General features: G+C 37.5%; 1 protein-coding gene across 5 annotated transcripts in view; it reads right to left on the reverse strand.

Annotated features, from left to right (window-relative positions):
* Positions 1–18,514, reverse strand: part of USP24 (ubiquitin specific peptidase 24) — a 146,709-nt gene that overhangs the window by 35,890 nt on the left and 92,305 nt on the right. For all 5 annotated transcript variants that reach the window (XM_059923462.1, XM_059923484.1, XM_059923473.1 and 2 more), the window contains 8 exons: positions 17,755–17,914; positions 16,727–16,882; positions 14,502–14,572; positions 13,595–13,755; positions 7,143–7,204; positions 4,758–4,949; positions 3,665–3,782; positions 1,311–1,455 (listed from right to left, as the gene is read on the reverse strand). In XM_059923462.1, coding sequence (XP_059779445.1) covers positions 1,311–1,455; positions 3,665–3,782; positions 4,758–4,949; positions 7,143–7,204; positions 13,595–13,755; positions 14,502–14,572; positions 16,727–16,882; positions 17,755–17,914 — 1,065 coding nt within the window. The remainder of the gene's footprint in view (positions 1–1,310; positions 1,456–3,664; positions 3,783–4,757; positions 4,950–7,142; positions 7,205–13,594; positions 13,756–14,501; positions 14,573–16,726; positions 16,883–17,754; positions 17,915–18,514) is intronic.

Here is an 18,514-nt window from a genome sequence, read left to right on the forward strand (position 1 = left end):
AGAATCTTGGTTCTAATCCTATGACCAGAATCATGTTATCTGCATATATCAAGTACGTGTAACCATGTAATAACTAACCAATTGACAAAACCCTGGAGGTCTTCTGGACTGAAAGGAATTGCTAAATATCACATACTTTTCATTAACATTCAACATGCACTTAGAGCAGGGTGATTTCTAAGATCTAATTAACAGTGTAATTTATTTGTAGTCCAAAGCACAGACTAAAAAAAAAAAGTTATAAAATAAGAAAAACTGGTTCATAACAGTGCTAAAAATGTAAGTATTTATATGACAAATATTTTCACTATGCTGATATAATCCCTGACTTATTAAAATAAGATTGTCATTTTAATCTGATTATTAAATAAATGCATGTAAAACTTAAAGCATAGCATAAAGTAAGCATTATAAACTAAACAGTTCATACCAAAATAGTTCCCAATTTACGTACTCACATTCCACTTTGCAAGTGCTCTTTCCTCTACTTAGAACACCTGTTCTCACTTCTTTTCCTGCCTAACTTGTATGTTCCATAGTACTCGGCTCAGGCATCCAAAGGGATGAGACTGCCTCTTTATGATGTCAGTGGAGAATGCTTTAAAAGTGTCCTCCCACTCCTGGTCTGGTATTCCAGGGCATCTGCAGCTCGCTTCCCTCTTGCAGATCCCGACACATACAAAGCTGTCCATGGCTTTTCATGTCTGGAATGACCTTCCCACCTTGCTTCAATTGGCTCACCACTCTTAAGGGCTCTATTTTAAATTCCATCATTTCTAAGAAGCTTTCTAAAACACCACCATCTGGTGTTGAAGTGCCTCTCTGTTAGTAGAGCATTCAGGACATACCTCAATCTTAGTGCTGGATTCTATCTTCATTTCTGAACTCCAAAAGCCAACAACACCTCAGCGCATAGTAAACTCAATAAATCTTAGTTGAATTTAAGTGAACATAGGCTATACTGTGACAGAACCAATGTTTTCTGGAATTTGTAACTCTAGTGCCTGGCACTGTGCCATGCATAGTTCCTCAAAAAATAGATTGAAATGCTACTTTTTACTGAGAGCAATTATCAACTGACTTGAAAATCTCTCTTCTTTTTTAATCAAAAGGGTACCATTTAGTAATATATTACTGTGTATTAGTATAATACACTATAGATTATGGTTGATTTGAGTACGTGAATTTGATAAGCAAAAGAATAACACTGACTTTCTTTGTGACTAGGATAATGCAAACATAGTTTTAAAATACTATGTTTAAGAGAGCACTCTAAAAAAATTAAGTGCATTGAGGTCTAGAAAACTTACATCAAACTCCTTGGTAAGAGCAGGATCCGGTTGATGATGCATAGAAAGTAGTTCTTTTGTAATAATTTGAAGATTTGAAGGTGAGCTATCAGCCAGCATTACAAGGACTTCGTAGGCTGCCAATCGGCTATTCACTGTACTACATCTAAAAACAAACGACGCAAGTCAATTTCAACAGTGAATAATTAAGTCACTTATTAAACTAAATCAACATTTGAAATGAAAATATAAGAGCTGCAATTCCTAGAACAGGGTTAAGTCAGGTCTGATGGCACAACCTAGTAATCTAGTGGGAGGTGCTCACTTAACAAAGGAAGAGACCATGAATACAGGAGGGATGATTATGGTTTAGAGCTAAGTATCTTCTTGGCCTGATGATAAAGTAGCAAATCTTTCAATTATGACTCCAGATTATTATCTAAGGGATGGATCAGCAAGAATAGAGAATAGAGAGTCTGAAAACTTTAACAAAAACACAACATGGAAATAACTATCTTTCAATTAAAGTAGGTAGAAAGAAAGGTTTTTGTAGATACTGCCCTGAAATTCAAATATCTACATGGCAGAAAGCTATACAAATCAGAATAGATGCCCATAAACATTTGCTATGCACCTGCAGATAAAAAATTCTTCAAGGACACTAATCAACTTTCTATTTTCCTGAAAATGTGGAGACAGAAATAGTTTGCCAAGTCAATTTACTTAAAGTGACAATGAGAGATAACTAGCAAGCATTCTGCAGGAAACCAAAGGCTTCTTCACTGCTCACCTTTAGTAGAAATCATTTAGGGGATGGACAGTAATTTCTCACAGTCACCTAAGCCAACCTTGCATTTGTTAGGAGATCACAGGTTAGGAAGGATACACAGAAAAGAGGACATCCAACCTTTGAGAGAAACACTTATGGAGTGGAGTGTGGGAGATGTGTTCAAGAGGGGGTTGAAGGGCATGGAGATCAGAACTGCATCAGGCACTGAGGACAAGAGCCATGGAGCTGGCGCTGTCCTTTGCTTCTTACCTGCATTTCTGGGTTGCAAAGGACAGGTAAAGAATGAATAGAAGGTACCATATATACAGGTTAAACATCAAGAAGTTCTTTTGTTGGTGTGATATAAGAATAGCATTACTTGTGAAAAGAGTTTCTGTGTATTTTAAATCTCTTTCTGGCTTCCGTGTTTAGGTGGGAAAAGGCTGGGAGTCACTGTGATAAATGAACACCATTCAGTACACTGGATGAAACAAAATGTTTCCTTTTCTATTCAAGGCACTGTATATGATTAAAAAAAACACAACTCCTCGTTGATGGATGTATTACTTTTAATAATTACAAATGGAAGAATTCATGAAAAAAATTTCAGTAAAACTGCTGAAAATTTATTTTCTCTGTTCAATGAAAACTGAAATACTCATGTGTTTCTACTGCTTTAATAAAAGACTCCCGCAGAGCTAGCACCAAATCTTCCAGAACAAGACTAGGGCAGAGGTAAGGATGGGAGTGACAGTGTGAGGGACACCCCAAGAGTTTTAATGAAGGTTTATTACCTAAAACAGATTTTGCTAATAAGGAATCTCTAGATAGAGAAATATTCATACATGGTAAGATACCTCTTAAGATTCCATAAAATACTGCTTATTATGCCTTGCCCATTTCAATAACCACTGAAATTGTATGGGAATTTTTTTCACTGGTTAAATACCAAATCCTCAGTTTCTTCAGGATTACTCAATTAACTCTGGTTTTCGTGAGAAAAGAATGAGGTTAAGTTAGATTCAGAGTAAATAAGATGGCAGCTTGTAGCTGCCTCTTCCTATTTCCAAGAGTACAAACATCACCCACAAAGGGTCAACATTACAAAAGATCTTTCAAATTTCTACCCATAAAAACTAATATAAAATTTGACTCTAAAATTACCACCGTAATAAATCACTAGCAGTTTTAATTATAAGGACACAGTCAATACTCAGCAAATCACAAGGTTCATGCACTAAAGCGCCTATGCTTTTCTCCTAGCAGAAAGAAACCCTCAAGACTCAGAGCCTATTTATCTTTACTTTGGAAGCAATTCTTACAACCTCAGTTTCTCTTGGAATTTGTTACTGACAAAGTTAACCACATTATTACTTATTCTTCCATCTTGATGATAATAATAGTACCAGCTCAGCAATTAACTATGTGCCAGGCAGGCTTTATCCTAGCCCCCTTACATGCATTTCTTTATACAGCAGATAATGTCTTACAAGCTACACACACTCACAAGATGGAAGACAAACTCCAAGTTAAGAAAATCTTTTTTGGACTAAAGTTTCGAATTAGAATTTTTACCAAAACTGAACACAACGTGCATTTTCCATACTTTGGATGAAAGTCCTGTTGACTGATGGCGGCACTGCCAGCTGGAGAATGACTATTTAAAATAATTCTAGAAGCTCGGAAAAGGAAGTCATCTAACAATGGTTTAATGAGTGATGAACCTGGAATAGAGCATAATATTCATGTTGAGGATGAACACATATTTTAATTCAAAGATCTTGTCTTGCACTTTCATATCAGAGCAGCAAAGGCACCTGAGGCCACCCAATGGCAAGGCATTCAATTTAACTTGATGCTCATTTTTTGAGCACTTATAATACATGGCAAAGATCTGTGGGGCAGAGGAGTGGGGATGGGTGGGAGAGTCGGGACAGGATGCAAAGATAGACAAGTGAAGGAACCTTCCTTTATGAGCTTACAACAGAGTGAAAGGAGTTAAGCTTTCACTTTAGAAACACAAATGCCAAGAACATCACAAGGCAGACGGTTTGAGTGAATAATTAACTTTTACTTTGGGCATAGGGGAATCCACATAAAAGCTTTAAAAACTTTAAAAATCTTTAGGTAAAAATGATGTGCCCATCTCACCCTGGTTTAGAATCACTCTTTTCTATGTATCCCCAATAGCCAAGAAGATTTTTACAGAACTCAGTTTGTGTGATAAAAGTGATAATTAACATTTTGATTTGTCTTCTGAATATAACTTATAATACCGAATATGGTTTTACAAATTATATGTGTATCCCACCATCCAGGGGTGGTGGTTGGGGGCTGCCTCTCCAGACAAGAATTATCCTTAAAAGAGGTAAGGCATACAATGGACTGTCTTTTATAAAGTATGTAACAGTAAAAAGAGAAGAGAAAAACCTACTTTGATTTATAATTTTTATTTGTTACTAAGTTATGTGATCCAACTATTTTGAATGCTATAAAATTCTCTATATGGTTTAATGACACAGATAAAATGCACCTTAAATTTGTTAGCCACTAAAATTCCAGACAATACCCTACTGTCTGAGGGTCAATTTTCTATGGAACATTTAGTACCTATCTTATTTTTCCAATTTCACACAACACTATGGCAATAACTGAGAACTGAGGTACTCTGTCCCATGGTAAGATGAAGTAATAATTACCAAGCATTTCCTTTTCTGCCCCACAGAGTGAAAGCAGGGTCTTGATGAGCCGTAAGTGTCCTGCCAGTAAGATGTTATCTGCTTCACTGGTCTCACATTCAGCTGTGCGATTAGGTTCAAAGTTATCCAGCCAAGTAATCTCATCTTCGAGCATGGTAGCTGGGCTGATTCTTAACTGCTCCATTTCTGAAGCTAAGATGGAAAAACAAAACAAAACGACCTCTCATCCTGAAGAAAGAAGGATTTCTTTTCATGGAGTCAAAATCCTGAATTAAAGTAAGCAGAGACAAGTCTCAATCTTCTACTTCACAGATTTAAAAAAACTGTCATTAATGAACAGCAGCTGCCTACAGGACTACGAAGGCTCGCACACGTCCGTTCCTTCCGTTCCTCCCTCCCTCTGTCACAAATCCAACGGTACTGAGCGCCTCCTCTGTGCAGGTCGCGGTGCTGACGCTGCGGGTACAAGATGAAAGGGACGCTCCTTGTTCCGAAGAAGCTCCTGTTTGGTGGTGCTAGCAGATGTCCCAGGGAAGAAACCCTTCTAGAGAAGGAAGGGGTCGAGGGGTGAGAGGAGAGCCGTCACTCCCACCGTGTTACCTATGCCGAGGGAGGGGGGAGCCCTGTGAGGGAGGGAGGGGTCCACAGCGCAGCAGCAGAATCCATGTCTCCAGATGATGAGCCAACCTCCAGAGAACCACTCTTCGGTATTAAGTATTTCACTTTCCCCTCCAAACAAGGATTGAAAACAAGATTCCACGTTGGAGGCGGGGATTAGGGAGGAGAGCAGGAGTCATCACGCTCCCTTCCCAATGCACTGCAGCCACAGGCAGGCAAGGTCCCACCCAGTGAGGTGGAAAGGGATACTCCAGGCGACACTGTGTATCCTTGTTTCCTCATTTATAAAATGGGGCTAACACCTACGCTGCAGGGTGCTGTGTGTACAGTGTCTAGTATAGGCACTGGCATACAGAAAATGCTCCCAAAACGGCAAATGTCGCTTGTTTCAAGACCTATTCCCTCCCTGCCCTCAACATCCCATTAAGGGATCTTGGATCCCTTACTTATGGCTCAATGGCACAGCAAAGGCCTACACTAATACCTTGTTCATGCATTCTGAGGATGTTATGTGTCTCATGCAACTCATGAGTCCAGTTCTCAAGCAGCAAAGCAGAATACCCTCTCAAAGTCCAAGCCAGAGAACAAACCTTCGCTGGCTGCTGCCCAGCTTAACACTGAAAGCCTAGCTGAAAAATGCAGTACTAGGCTAGGCTGTTAGATGGACATGTAGTCCATCCACTTCTCTAGATAGTACAGGTGTTATCCCTGAATCAAGACACATAGACTATATCATCTCAGGCTCCAGCAAAACCAATTTCACTGCCCTGCTCAGAGCACCATGTCCTCAGCTTTTGAGAGACACTTATGAAACCCAGGAAGGCATCTGCCTTAGAGACGCTGCTGAGGTTTCTTAGCCCCTCTGTCTTTATGTGCCCATTACATGAAGACCTTTGTGTGAAGTTTCTTTTAGGTTTGAGTGCTGGGGAAAAGATCTGTTTCTTTTGAGAAACCATTCTGTTTCTTCCTCTAGGGTATTGAGAACAAACAAACAAATGAGGTTTCCTTTTTGCCTTGGTCCTCCAGGCACCTCAAAACCTAATTCTGACAGTGTGGGGCTTTTCAGCCTGCACATAACACAAGGTATTTTTTTTTCCCCTCCTGGTCTTGACATTCTTTTCCAATTAACATTTTTGTTGATCCTGACTTCCATTTTATTTATTTCCTATAGGCAGAAGCAAATCTTTCCTATAAGCTTTGTGTAAAGAACAAGGAATAAACTAACAAACTCTTGATTGGAACAACTGAAATTTGCATAGAGGACTCCAACAAACCTTTGCATTATATAAGAGTAAGTACAGATGATTAAAATCTAAACACTCTAACAAAAGAGTCTGTAACAATGATATTGCAAACACCTAACACTAAACAATTACCTGACTTCTATCACTCACTTCTATTACTATCAACATATCTCAACAGAGATTCCCTCTTTCCTTCAAACCTTCAAAACTGTCAGAATTGACTATAATGGAAAGACTCTTCTTAATAGTTCTGTATCAGTGTAATTAAAATATGAGCCTTTGACAATTTTTAAAATCAACAAATCTTTTAACACATTAATGGCTGGGTATATAATAGCAGAAGAGATAACTGGTACATGGGTTTACATGCTATTTCCAAGAAAATAAAATTCAACGTCAAACAATAATTTTAATGTTATTTATATCTGAGATACATTAAGTCAGATTTAGAAATGTCTGTCTTTCTTTTCTAGTCCTTCCCAACCCCTCCCCCAACATAAATCAAAGTTAGACATCTACTTACTTGTCAGATCATCTAATAATTGGCACCTCAGATCAAAATACTCCATGCACTGGGATAACAGTCTAAAAAACAGATTACAGTTATTAAAAAAAAGGCTGATTTGAAAATTAAAAAAAATTTTCCTTGTAAGAGTAAGTTCATAAAACAACTGAATAAGAGAATTTTCCTAAGCATAAAATAACTACTTTACATCAATTCAACTTCAGTATTTTAGCAAGACACACACTAGTGATTTTACTTATACAGACATAGTATAAGAATAATAGTGTAAAGAGAGAAAACTTACTAAATCTATCACATTATGTAATGATGTACACACTGACTGCATACATAATGCATTGATTAATTTGTTCAAATATCAACTGATACACACTAAGCACCTACTATATGCTTGGAACTGTTTTAGGGGAACAGTGAACAAAGGAGACAGACAACAGATGAAAAATACATACATATGTCAATTGGTGATAAGTGCTAAGAAGCAAAATAAAGTGGATAAGAGAAGAGAAAGGTAAATTCTTTTATCTAGGATGATCAATGAAGCTTTTTCTGCAATTACAGAAGTGAAGAGCACAGGTTTTGAAGTCAGGCGGACCTTACTTTTAATCCTGGCACCACTACTTACAGCTGGGTGTCCAGGGACAATTTATTTCAGTTGTCTCAGTTTTCTGATTTCTAAAATGCTTACTAGAGCATTAGAAATAAACGTGCACACATATACACAAACATAAAGGGCTCAAGAATGCACTAAGGATGAGACTACATAATGAACCAAGAATTATGATTATTAAAAAAGTGGGGATAATAAAACTGCCAAACTCATTTGGCCATTGTGAGGATTAAATGATAAATGTATGCAAAGAATTTAGCATACTGTGGGGCACATAATCAGCCCGTGATAACTGCAATTATCACCACTACTACTATTATGGGAAAATATGTACCAAACTTGGGCATTAAAAAGTTGTGAAATGCAATTTTCAAATTATAAAAACACATAATTAAAAGACCCAATATTGTGTAAAATTAAATGCTTTACATTCAAGAGCTTCTCTGAGAGTGTATGTTAAAAAATTCACTTAATGCTTTCTGTTTCTTTCCCAAAGTTTAGAGGAATTTAATAACAAATCAAACTGTTAATGGTTAGTTATGTTAAATAATCTCTTACAACAAGTAGAAGCACACAGCTTACTACTTAAAAAATGGCTTACACATTTAAACTGAAGAATCACTGATCTAACTAGTTAATAAAAGGATTATCTGATTTTAGGAAACTTTTAACTAGGAAAAATTGGAATACTAAAGTAAAAAATGTACAAGGGCAAAAAAAGAAGTTTCTATAACTTTTAATCCACATGCCTTTATCAGGGAAAAATCATTCTCTGAAGTTCTGGCTTTACACCATTAAAGACTTAGTTTTCATGACCAGAAACACACAGCTAATGTCTATCTAATTTAGGTTAAATCTTAATGGTCAACTGCAAGTCTGTAAGTTTTAGTTAAACTGTAATTGTAAGTTTTAGTTAAATTTTTAAGTTTTATAAATCACTCACAATGATCTCATCTCAGAAACAAAAATGTTAACTTCTTTGTTATTTATAAATTTATAACGTTAAAATAGGCTAGATGCTTCAAAATAATATTTGAGACTTAGACATGTGGGCCAGGAACCTCCATATATGAGAGTGCGTGAGAACATAATCAAGGTTGAGACAAACATTTAATCCTGAAATGAAGGCTTGCAAACTGATAATATAACTCAGTTCAAAAAAATTCTGAAGATTATATAACTTACAATTAGAAAATATAGGTATTAAAAAAAAAAAGTCAGGGACAGGTTGGAGAAGAAATCACAAGGAAAATTAGAAAATATCTTGTGACAAATAAAAATGAAAACACAACATATCAAAAGTTATGGCATGTAGCTTTTGAAAACAGTGCTACTAGGGAAATTTATGCCTGTATGTGCTTACATTAAAAAGGAAGAATGATCTCAAATCAACAACCTAATTTTACACCTTAAGGAACTAGGAAAAGGAGAACAAATCAAATCTAAAGCTAGTAGAGGAAGAAAATATTAAGAATTAGAGGGAAGATAAATAGAGAATAGGAAAACAATACACAAAATCTACAAAAGCAAAAGCTGGTTCTTCGAAAAGATTAATAAAATGACTCAGAAAAAAAGAGAGAAGACTCAAATTAATAAAATCAGAAATGAGTGAGGACACTACTACCAATTACAAGATAGTATATGAGCAAGTGTACACCAAACAAATTGGATAACCCAGACGAAATGGACAAATTCCTAGAAACATAACACTCTGGAAGACTAAATCAGGAAGAAATAGCGATTCCTTGCTATCACTAGCAAGAAGATTGAATCAATCAAAAACCTCCCAACAAAGAAAAGCCCTGGACCAGATGGCTTCACTGGTGAATATTACCCAACGTTTAAAGAAGAATCAATACCAACCCTTCTCAAACTCTTTCCAAAAAACTGAAGAGGAGGGTACACTTCCAGCAAACCTAACTCAACAGTACATTTAAAGGATTTAACACCTTGAACAAGTGAGACTGATAACTGGAATGCAAGGATGGTTCAAAATACGAAAATCAATCAATGAATACACTACATTAACAGAATGAAGGAAAAAAACCCATGATCACCTCAACTGACATAGAAAAAAAAATTGACAAAATTTAATGCCCTTTCATGATAAAACACTAAACAAACCAGGAGAGTAAGAAAACTACCTTAATCCAATAAAGGCCATATATGAAAGCCCCACAGCTACTATCATGCTCAGTGGTTAAAGACTGGAAGCTTTCCCCCACAATCAGGAACAAGGATGCCTACTTTCACTACTTCTATTTAACATAGTATTAAAAGTTCTAAGCAGAGCAATTAGGCAAGAATAAGAAATAAAAGACATCTAAATTGGAAGGACAGAAATAAAATGATCTGTTTGCAGATGACATGATTTTATATATGGAAAACCCTAAAGAGTTCACAAAAAAAACTGTTAGAATAAACGAATTCAGCAAAGTTACAAAGATACAAAATCTGTACATAAAATTCAGTTTCATCTCTATATACTAACAATGAACAAAGAAAATGAAAAAAGAAAGACAACAATTCCACTTATAATAGCAACAAAAAGAATAAAATACTTAGGAATCAAGTAAACCAAGGGAGCAAAAGACTTGTACAGTGAAAACTACAAACAATGCTGAAAGAAATGAAAGAAGTCTTAAATAAATCTAAAGATATCTTATGCTTATGGATCAGAAGACTAAATCTTGTTAAGATGCCAATATCCAAAATGATCTACAGATTCAATGAAATCTCTATTAAAATATCTTTGATGTCTTTCACAGAAACAGAAAAACCCATCCTGAAATTCATATGGAATCTCAAGGGGACCCCCAAATAGCCAAAACAATTCTGAGAGATAAGAACAAAATTGGAGGACTCACACTTCCTGACCTCAAACTTATTACAATGCTACAGCAATCAAAACAGGGAGGTACTGGCATAAAGCCAGACATATAGATCAAGGAATAGGAATAAAGAGCTCAGAAATAAACATGTATGCATGTATCTATGTATGTGTATAAATATATTATATATATATATATATATATATTTTTTTTTTTTTCAAATGATTTTCAACAGAAATGTCAAAACCACTCAGTGGGGAAAGGACAGTCTTCAAAAAAATGGTGCTGAGATAACTGTATATCCACATGGAAAAGAATAAAGTTGGACCCTTACTTTACATCACACACAAAACAACTCAAAGTGGACCAAAAACCTAAATGTCACAGCTAAACCAATAAAACCCTGAAAAAAACCAGGGGAGAAACTTCATGACATTGGATCTGTCAGTGATTTCTTGGATATGACACCAAAAGCCCAGGCAACAAGATAAAACAGATAAACTGGACTTCATTAAAACTAAATACTTTTGCATATCACAGGACACTATCAAGAGAGTGAAAGAAATCCCACAGAATGGGAGAAAATATTTGCAAATCATGTATATGATAAGGGATTAATATCCAGAATATATAAAGGACAACAAAAAACAGACAACCTAACTTAAAAACGAGGAAAAAGGGGACTTCGCTGGTGGTCCAGTGGTAAAGAATCCGTCTTCTAATTCAGGGGATGCGGGTTTGATCCCTGGTCAGGGAACTAAGATCCCACATGCCACAGGGCAACTAAGCCCGCGTGCCATGAACTACAGAGCCCACATGCTCTGGAGCATGCGTGCCGCAACTAGAGAGAGAAAACCCGCATGCCACAACTACAGAAGCCTGCGCACCACAATGAAAGATCCCGCATGCTGCAACTAAGACCCGACGCAGCCAAAAAATAAATAAAATAAAAATAAACTTTAAAAAAAATGAGGAAAAGACTTGAATAGACATTTCTCCAAAGAAGATATACAAATGGCCAAATAAGCACAATGAGATACTCAAAATCACTAATCATTAGGGAAATGCAAAACAAAACCCCGAGGTGCACATCACACCCATCAGGATAGTTATTAACAAAAGCAAACAGAAAACAAGTGTTGGCAAGGGTGTGGAGAATATGGAACCCTTACACATTGCTGGTGGAAATGTAAAATGGTACAGCCACTGTGGGATGGTGGTTCCTCAGAAAAATCAAACATACAATTGCCATATGACCCAGCATTTCTACTTCTGGGCATATACCCCAAAAAACTGAAAGCAGGACTCAAACTGGTATTTGTATACTCATGTTCATAGCGCCATTATTCATACTAGCTAAAAGGTGGAAACCAAATGTCCATCTATGGGTGAATGGATAAACAAAGCATGATATATACATACATTCAGTCTAAATAGAAATGAAACCCTGACCTACGCTGTAACATGGATGAACCCTGAAAATATTACGCTATGTGAAATAAGCTAGACACAAACGACAAATATTGTTATGATTCCACTTTTACGAGGTACCTAGAATAGTCAAATTCATAGAGACAAAGTAGAATGGTGGTTGCCAGTGCCTTGAGGGAGGAGGGAAATGAATGGGGAGTTACTGTTTAATGGGAACAGAGTTTCAGTTTGGGATGACGAAAAAGTTCTGGAAATGGACAGTGGGGATGACTGCACAATGTGTATGTACTTATTGTCACTAAGTTATACCCCCAAAATGGTTAAAATGCTAAATTTTATGTCATGCATATTTTGCTGCAGTAAAAAAAAAAAAATAGCATATCTGAAAAAAAAAAATCATCTCCATGACTGTCTTTGAACGGTCTCTCTTCATTTCCTTTGTCCATTTTTCTACTTGGCTAGCGGTCTTTTGTGGTTTATAACAGCTCTTCACATATATTAGCAAAATTGGCCTTCTATCTGTCATATACGTTATAAACCTATTTAGTCAGTTTAACTGACTTTTGACTCTACGGCATTTTTTTTCCACATAGAAAATTTTAATTTTTATGGAGTCAACTTTATCAGTCTTTTATCTAATGACTTCTTACTGGGTACATAGTTTTAGTTTAGGATGCTAAAAAAGTTTTGGAGATGGAAGGTGGAGATGGTTGCACAAAATTGTAAATACACTTAATGCCACTGAATTGTACATTTAAAAATGGTAAAAATGTTAAACATTCTGTTATGTGTATGTTACCACACTAAAAAAAAAAAAGCCCAAGTTTGGATGCTTATATGTTAGGGGTTTAGAGTAGCTCTAACGTTTCTTCCCTCTAAGAGCTCTAATTTGTAAAGCATATACATATTGATTTCACAAATCTCTGTGGCACCGTCTAAGCCCCAGAGCAAGGGCTCGCTGGTAAAGCTGAATTAGAGAAACTGGCTTAAACTTGAGGTCAGTGTGGGATCTCTGATCTCCCAGCCTGGGCCTACACTGGGGCACCCCTGCATGCAGGCTTGCCTAAGGAGACAAGATGGGGCAGGCAGAATGGATTTACGCAAGTCATTCTCTGAGCCTGGACCTCAAGCCTTCTTCCATGCCCAGGCATGTATAAAACCAAGAAAGCAAGCTAGAAGGATACCCTAGTACCTCTAGACATGGAGTTATGAAGTAGGCTGAGCTAAGAAAATGATGTACAAGTGGACATGGGCAGTGCGACCTTTACACGGTGATCTGGCTTGAATAATGCAGCTTCTCAACCACCAGGTGAGTCCTCTTTCTCTCTGGGGTAGGTGGACCAGGAGGAGTGGAGGTGGGAGTTGGGGTGGTTGAGAGGAAGAAAGCCTGGTAATGTTTTCTTCTAACTCTTCTGTCCTGAATGGGGAGAAAACCTGAAATGCCCTCTTTCAGGGTACAAATGTTGGAAGAGGAAAGGAGAAAGTCTATCATTTCAATCATGCACTGTGGACTCTGGGGGAGCAGTACACAAATCATTATTCTCTTTCTGTATGACGTGAACTTTTTCATCTTTACGTACCTCTGATTGACTCCTCGCATAATACTAGTTGGGGACCAGAGAGGCAGCTGAGCAGTGAGAATCACACCTAGGAGAAACTGATTTGGCTTCTGCACATCTGGATGGGCTGAAGTATCTGTCTGACTAAGAGTATACAGTTGATCACAGGCAACACGGCGAATCTGAAATTACATTTTTAGTGGCAAAGGAAGTACATCAACCAACACTTACAGACTGCTTAAAAAATTATTTTCCTCCAAAGTCCACCTGTGAAGGATGCTGTAAGGGTTTGAGTATTTCAATCTTTAATGGTAAAGTTCACATTGAATAAACTAGGGCTAATTTAAAACAAGTGTAGTCTGGGAACTAATTTCCCAAATTATTCTAGTACTGTACTCTAATCAATAGGTTTATAATTTAATGTAAATGAAAATAAGGAAAAAACTCTTCTGCAAGTGCCTCAAAGTCAACTTTCAAGGTCATGTACAAAAATGAGGATTATAAAATCTAATGAAAGTTCATGGCTTGAGGTTGGTCTTTCTTGATTTTGACCAACATGTTGATGCTTAATGCTAGCTGCCTTGGCCAGCTATGGATACTGAACACTGGCTGTAAGATTCTGTTATAAACAAACACAAGTTAATCACAGCACTAGTCTCTTAACTTTCAGTGAAATATGGAACAGAAAGGAGGGCAACAGTCCAAATGGTCACTTTGTTTTCAGAGTGCTCTGTGGCCTCTTTGTCTGATTCCCTGAGAGGACTAAACACCATTCCTTCTATACTCCCCATAATGTCACACCTCTTTGTCTGATTCCCCAAGAGGACTAAACACCATTCCTTCTATACTCCCCACAATGTCACAGGTATCCAGAGAGTCCACGCAGAACAGGACCAAAGGGGCTTTTTATAAAGTAAAAAATCCTTACCTCAGCACTTGGTGATCCAAGCAGAATATCAATGATAAAATCAGCAACACAGGGCAAGTTATAGAAAGATGCTAATGATATGAATAAAGAGAATGGGAGCAGGGGAGGAAAGTAAGTTAGGAAATGCATTTTCAAAATTTCAAAAATTTTGAATAATTTCTTAAGCTTAACTATCTTAGAAATCATCTCTTCTTCCACACAGAATCAAATTCAGTGCCTCCACAACTGCACCCACGTCTCTGAGTCTATCCCATGAGAACCTAAGGTGCTCAGGAGCAGGACCGTGACTTGGTCATCTTCATACCCTGACATTTTTGCACGATGCCTTGTGCATACCAGTTACAGGATAAATGTCTTGCCTTGAGAAAACTATCAATACTTGTGAACTATAAAATGTACCCCACAATAAACTTACAAATGATAAAAAAGCTTGAAGTTATAATTTTTTCATCTTGATTTGAAAATATCTCTATAATTAAACAATTGCAGGAAAATCGAACTAAAAGTATGGTATATGCTCAAAAGCATTTCATAATGAATTAGTTTCATATATAAGCCTTTAAAAGCATTCCTGCTCAAAGTAAATCATTTTTGATATTATTTAACTGTCCCATAAACATCTAACTTCTTCTATATGTTTATCTTGATATCTTACATGATGAGTTTGGATGTTATACTAAATACATAATGATCACCAATTCTATGAACAGGCAGTCTGAATCAGTAATAATAGTGAAGAATAGGGCTCTGATGTGTTGGTACAATTTTTAAAAGTGGAGTTGTTAAGACCTCATCCCTGAATAAGTATTTATTGAGGGCCTACTACACATCACACAGTGTTTGGGTGCTAAGGGTTCAGTAGGGAACAAAATGAACAAAAGTCTCTGTTCTTAACGGAGCTTACCATCTAGTTGGGGAGGGGATAATGACAATAAACACAGTATGCAGAGAAATTATATTGTATGCGATAAAGTGTCAAGTGATAGAGAAAAAAAATAAAGCGTTTAGGTGATGGTGGGTGAGAGAAGGGTTGCGATTTCTTTAAAAAAGGCAGGGGAAGAACATACCAGGAATTAGGAACAGGCAGTGCAAGGGCCCTGAGGCAGGAATGTGCCTGAGTGTCAGGGAACAGCCAGGAAGCCAGGGTGGCCGAAGCACGGTGCATGAGGGGAGAGCGGGAGAAGGTGAAGGCACACAGGTGTCACAGGGGTGGATGGTGTCAGGCCTTAGGAAAGACCTGGCTTTCACTCAGTGTGAACCGAGAGGCCACTGCAAGGTTTTAAACAGAGGAGTGATACAATCTGACTTACATTTTAGAAGGTCCATTCTGGTTATTGTGTGGAGAATAAACTGCAAGGGTAGAAGCAGGGAGATTAGTCAGGGAACTACTGCTATAATCCAAGTAAGAGATGATGACAGGTCAGAGGTTGCTAACAGTGAAGGTGGTCTAAGGCGTGGAATCTAGATAGAATTTGAAGAAGGATGTGCTGACAGATTAGAAGGGTGTGAAAAAAAAGGAATGAAGGATGTCTCCAAGAATAAAACTGCTATCAATTAAGATGGGAAATCTCTTGGGCGGTATGGGCCAGACCAGTAGTTCAGTTCTGGACATGTTAATTTTGGGAAGTCTATCTGATATCTAAGTGGAGATGTCAGGGGAGCGGTCCAGGCCGTAGAGCCAAATTTAAGTGTTATCGGTACACAGAGGGAATTTAAGGCTGTGAACGTGGATGTGATTATGTGGCAAGAATGAGTTCAGACAGAGATGAGGGACTGAGCCCTGAGGTGTCTAATGTTAAAAGTATGATTAGCAACAGCCCTAGTTTGCCAAAACCAACAATAAAGACAAAAGGGCAAATCTTAAGTTTCATAATTTTTAATACTGGAGTCATTATCAGTTTAGGAATTGATATATAATTCTACTTCTATAGTTTATGACATACAGCTTTGGGTTGTTTTAATTCCTCCACTAGATGGTAAGCTCCTGGAGAGTAGACATACTGCCCTATAACATCTACTGTGGAACCTTGTATACAGAAGGTGCTCAATAAATACTTGTTCAGAATTTAAGTACTCTAGCACTATTCTTACCTATTCCACATGCCAACTTTCCCCTTTGTCATTTCTATTAATATGACCTTATCTATGAAGGGATAGAAATAATTCCCAAAAGAAACCTGGTCTTTTACTAAAAGAGATGAATGGCAAGTAAGCCTCCTGCATACCCAGTTGTTGGCTCCGAAGCTGCAAGCACGTAACAAGAAGAGACAAAGCCTCTCCCGCAATCAGTGAGTCTTTGGTGGACACGGACTGTTGTCGCACACAGATGCCTGCGTGCAGGGCTACCGGGTCCCCTTCACTTCCAGAGCTGCAATTGCTTCCTGGAAACAGGCAAGCAGAAGGTTACTGTGGATCCCACAGGACCCTTGAGATTATAATATCCTTTAATGAGTCCCGTAATCCTCAAGTGAAAGTAAAGAGTTCAAGAAGACACTTTAGGCTAAGAAACAAGAGAGAATCACTTGATTTGAACCTCATTGCTCTGTACTTAAAACACATTTGGAACCATTAAAAAATATGTTTATGAGGCAAAACTAGTTTCAGGTGATAGAAGTAAGAACATTGCAATTTTGGAGGCATGTGGGAGTCCTGGGGTATTAGAAATGTTCCTTATCTTGATTTAGATGGGTTACACATATGTAAAAACCCTAAAAATCCTATATATTTAGCATTTCTGCACTTCACTGTGTGTATGTCATACAGTTTAAAAACTTTTTTACTATTGAGGTATATCCACACACATAGATTGAGCAGGGAAACCAAATGAAGCTGAGAAATAAAGCTATTTATAAAGGCCTAACAGAAAATAACAGGCCAAACCAAGAAAATGATTTTTCCAGGTAAAAATTCTAGATGAATTTTTATTACAGCCACGATTATTGGCCTCACTATACTTTTACACTCAACAAGCTAAAACTCTGCTTGGTTTCTCTATATTCTGTATTTATAACCTTTTTTTTTCTCTTAGTATGACATACGTAAATGAAGTATGCATATGCATACATGCATATTTGAATGTGCACAAATCTAGAGTGTTTATCTTGATGTTCAGAAACATTTAGTTTTAGCTTACGCTCAAAAACAAGAGAAAAGGCTTTCTCCTTTCTGTGACTCTGAACAACCTATACAAAGATGATTCTTACAGCTACTTCCTGCCCAATATTCTAATTATTTTATCCTTTTTAATCAGTACCTGAACTGCTGAGTCTGTTTCGAATTCCAGCAGGAAACAGAGAATTACTTTCTTTAATTGGTTGGCTACTCCCAACGAGGTCAAGCCGTCCTGCAGCTGCAGCCCATGACAATCTCATGAAACAAGCCACAGTAGACGTGAAATCACTGACTTCCATTGTCTAAGGAAGTATGGAAAGAGTGTTGTGAGAAAAGGTAGTACTTGAACACATCCCGCTGACTTCAATAACCTCCTCCCAGTCTCAGTTTTGAGACTCGTTTCCCTCCAAGATCATCCACAAGATAGTCTTTTCCATGCTTCCATACTGTTCGAAGACTTTCACTACCCCTCTGCTACTTGTAATACAGAGACTCTACTCTCCACGTTCTGGCTTCAAATTACCCATCACCAATTTTGTTTTCACAGTTTCCCCTCTTCCACATTCTGCGTTTTGGCCTATGCGAACCACTGTGTGACCACCCACACAGGCTCTGGCTTTCTCTCTAACTGCTCACGCCCTCCCTTTTGCTTGAACAACTATCCTCTCTCCAAGCTAATCTCTGTATATAGAATCCCTACCTATTCTTGAAGGCCTAGCTCAAATGCCACCTCCTACATAAAATCATCTGTGACAGCCACACATGAAGATAATTTATTCCACCTCCTCTCACAGCCTGTAGAATGTTTTGCCTTTGTAGTTCTCTTATAGCATTTGGTTATCTTCTACCTGAATTACAGTTATTTCTGCACTTGTGATCTCTCTCTCTTACCATTAGCTTCT

Source organism: Balaenoptera ricei, chromosome 1 (assembly GCF_028023285.1).
Source record: "Balaenoptera ricei isolate mBalRic1 chromosome 1, mBalRic1.hap2, whole genome shotgun sequence".
Classification (NCBI taxonomy): domain Eukaryota; kingdom Metazoa; phylum Chordata; class Mammalia; order Artiodactyla; family Balaenopteridae; genus Balaenoptera; species Balaenoptera ricei.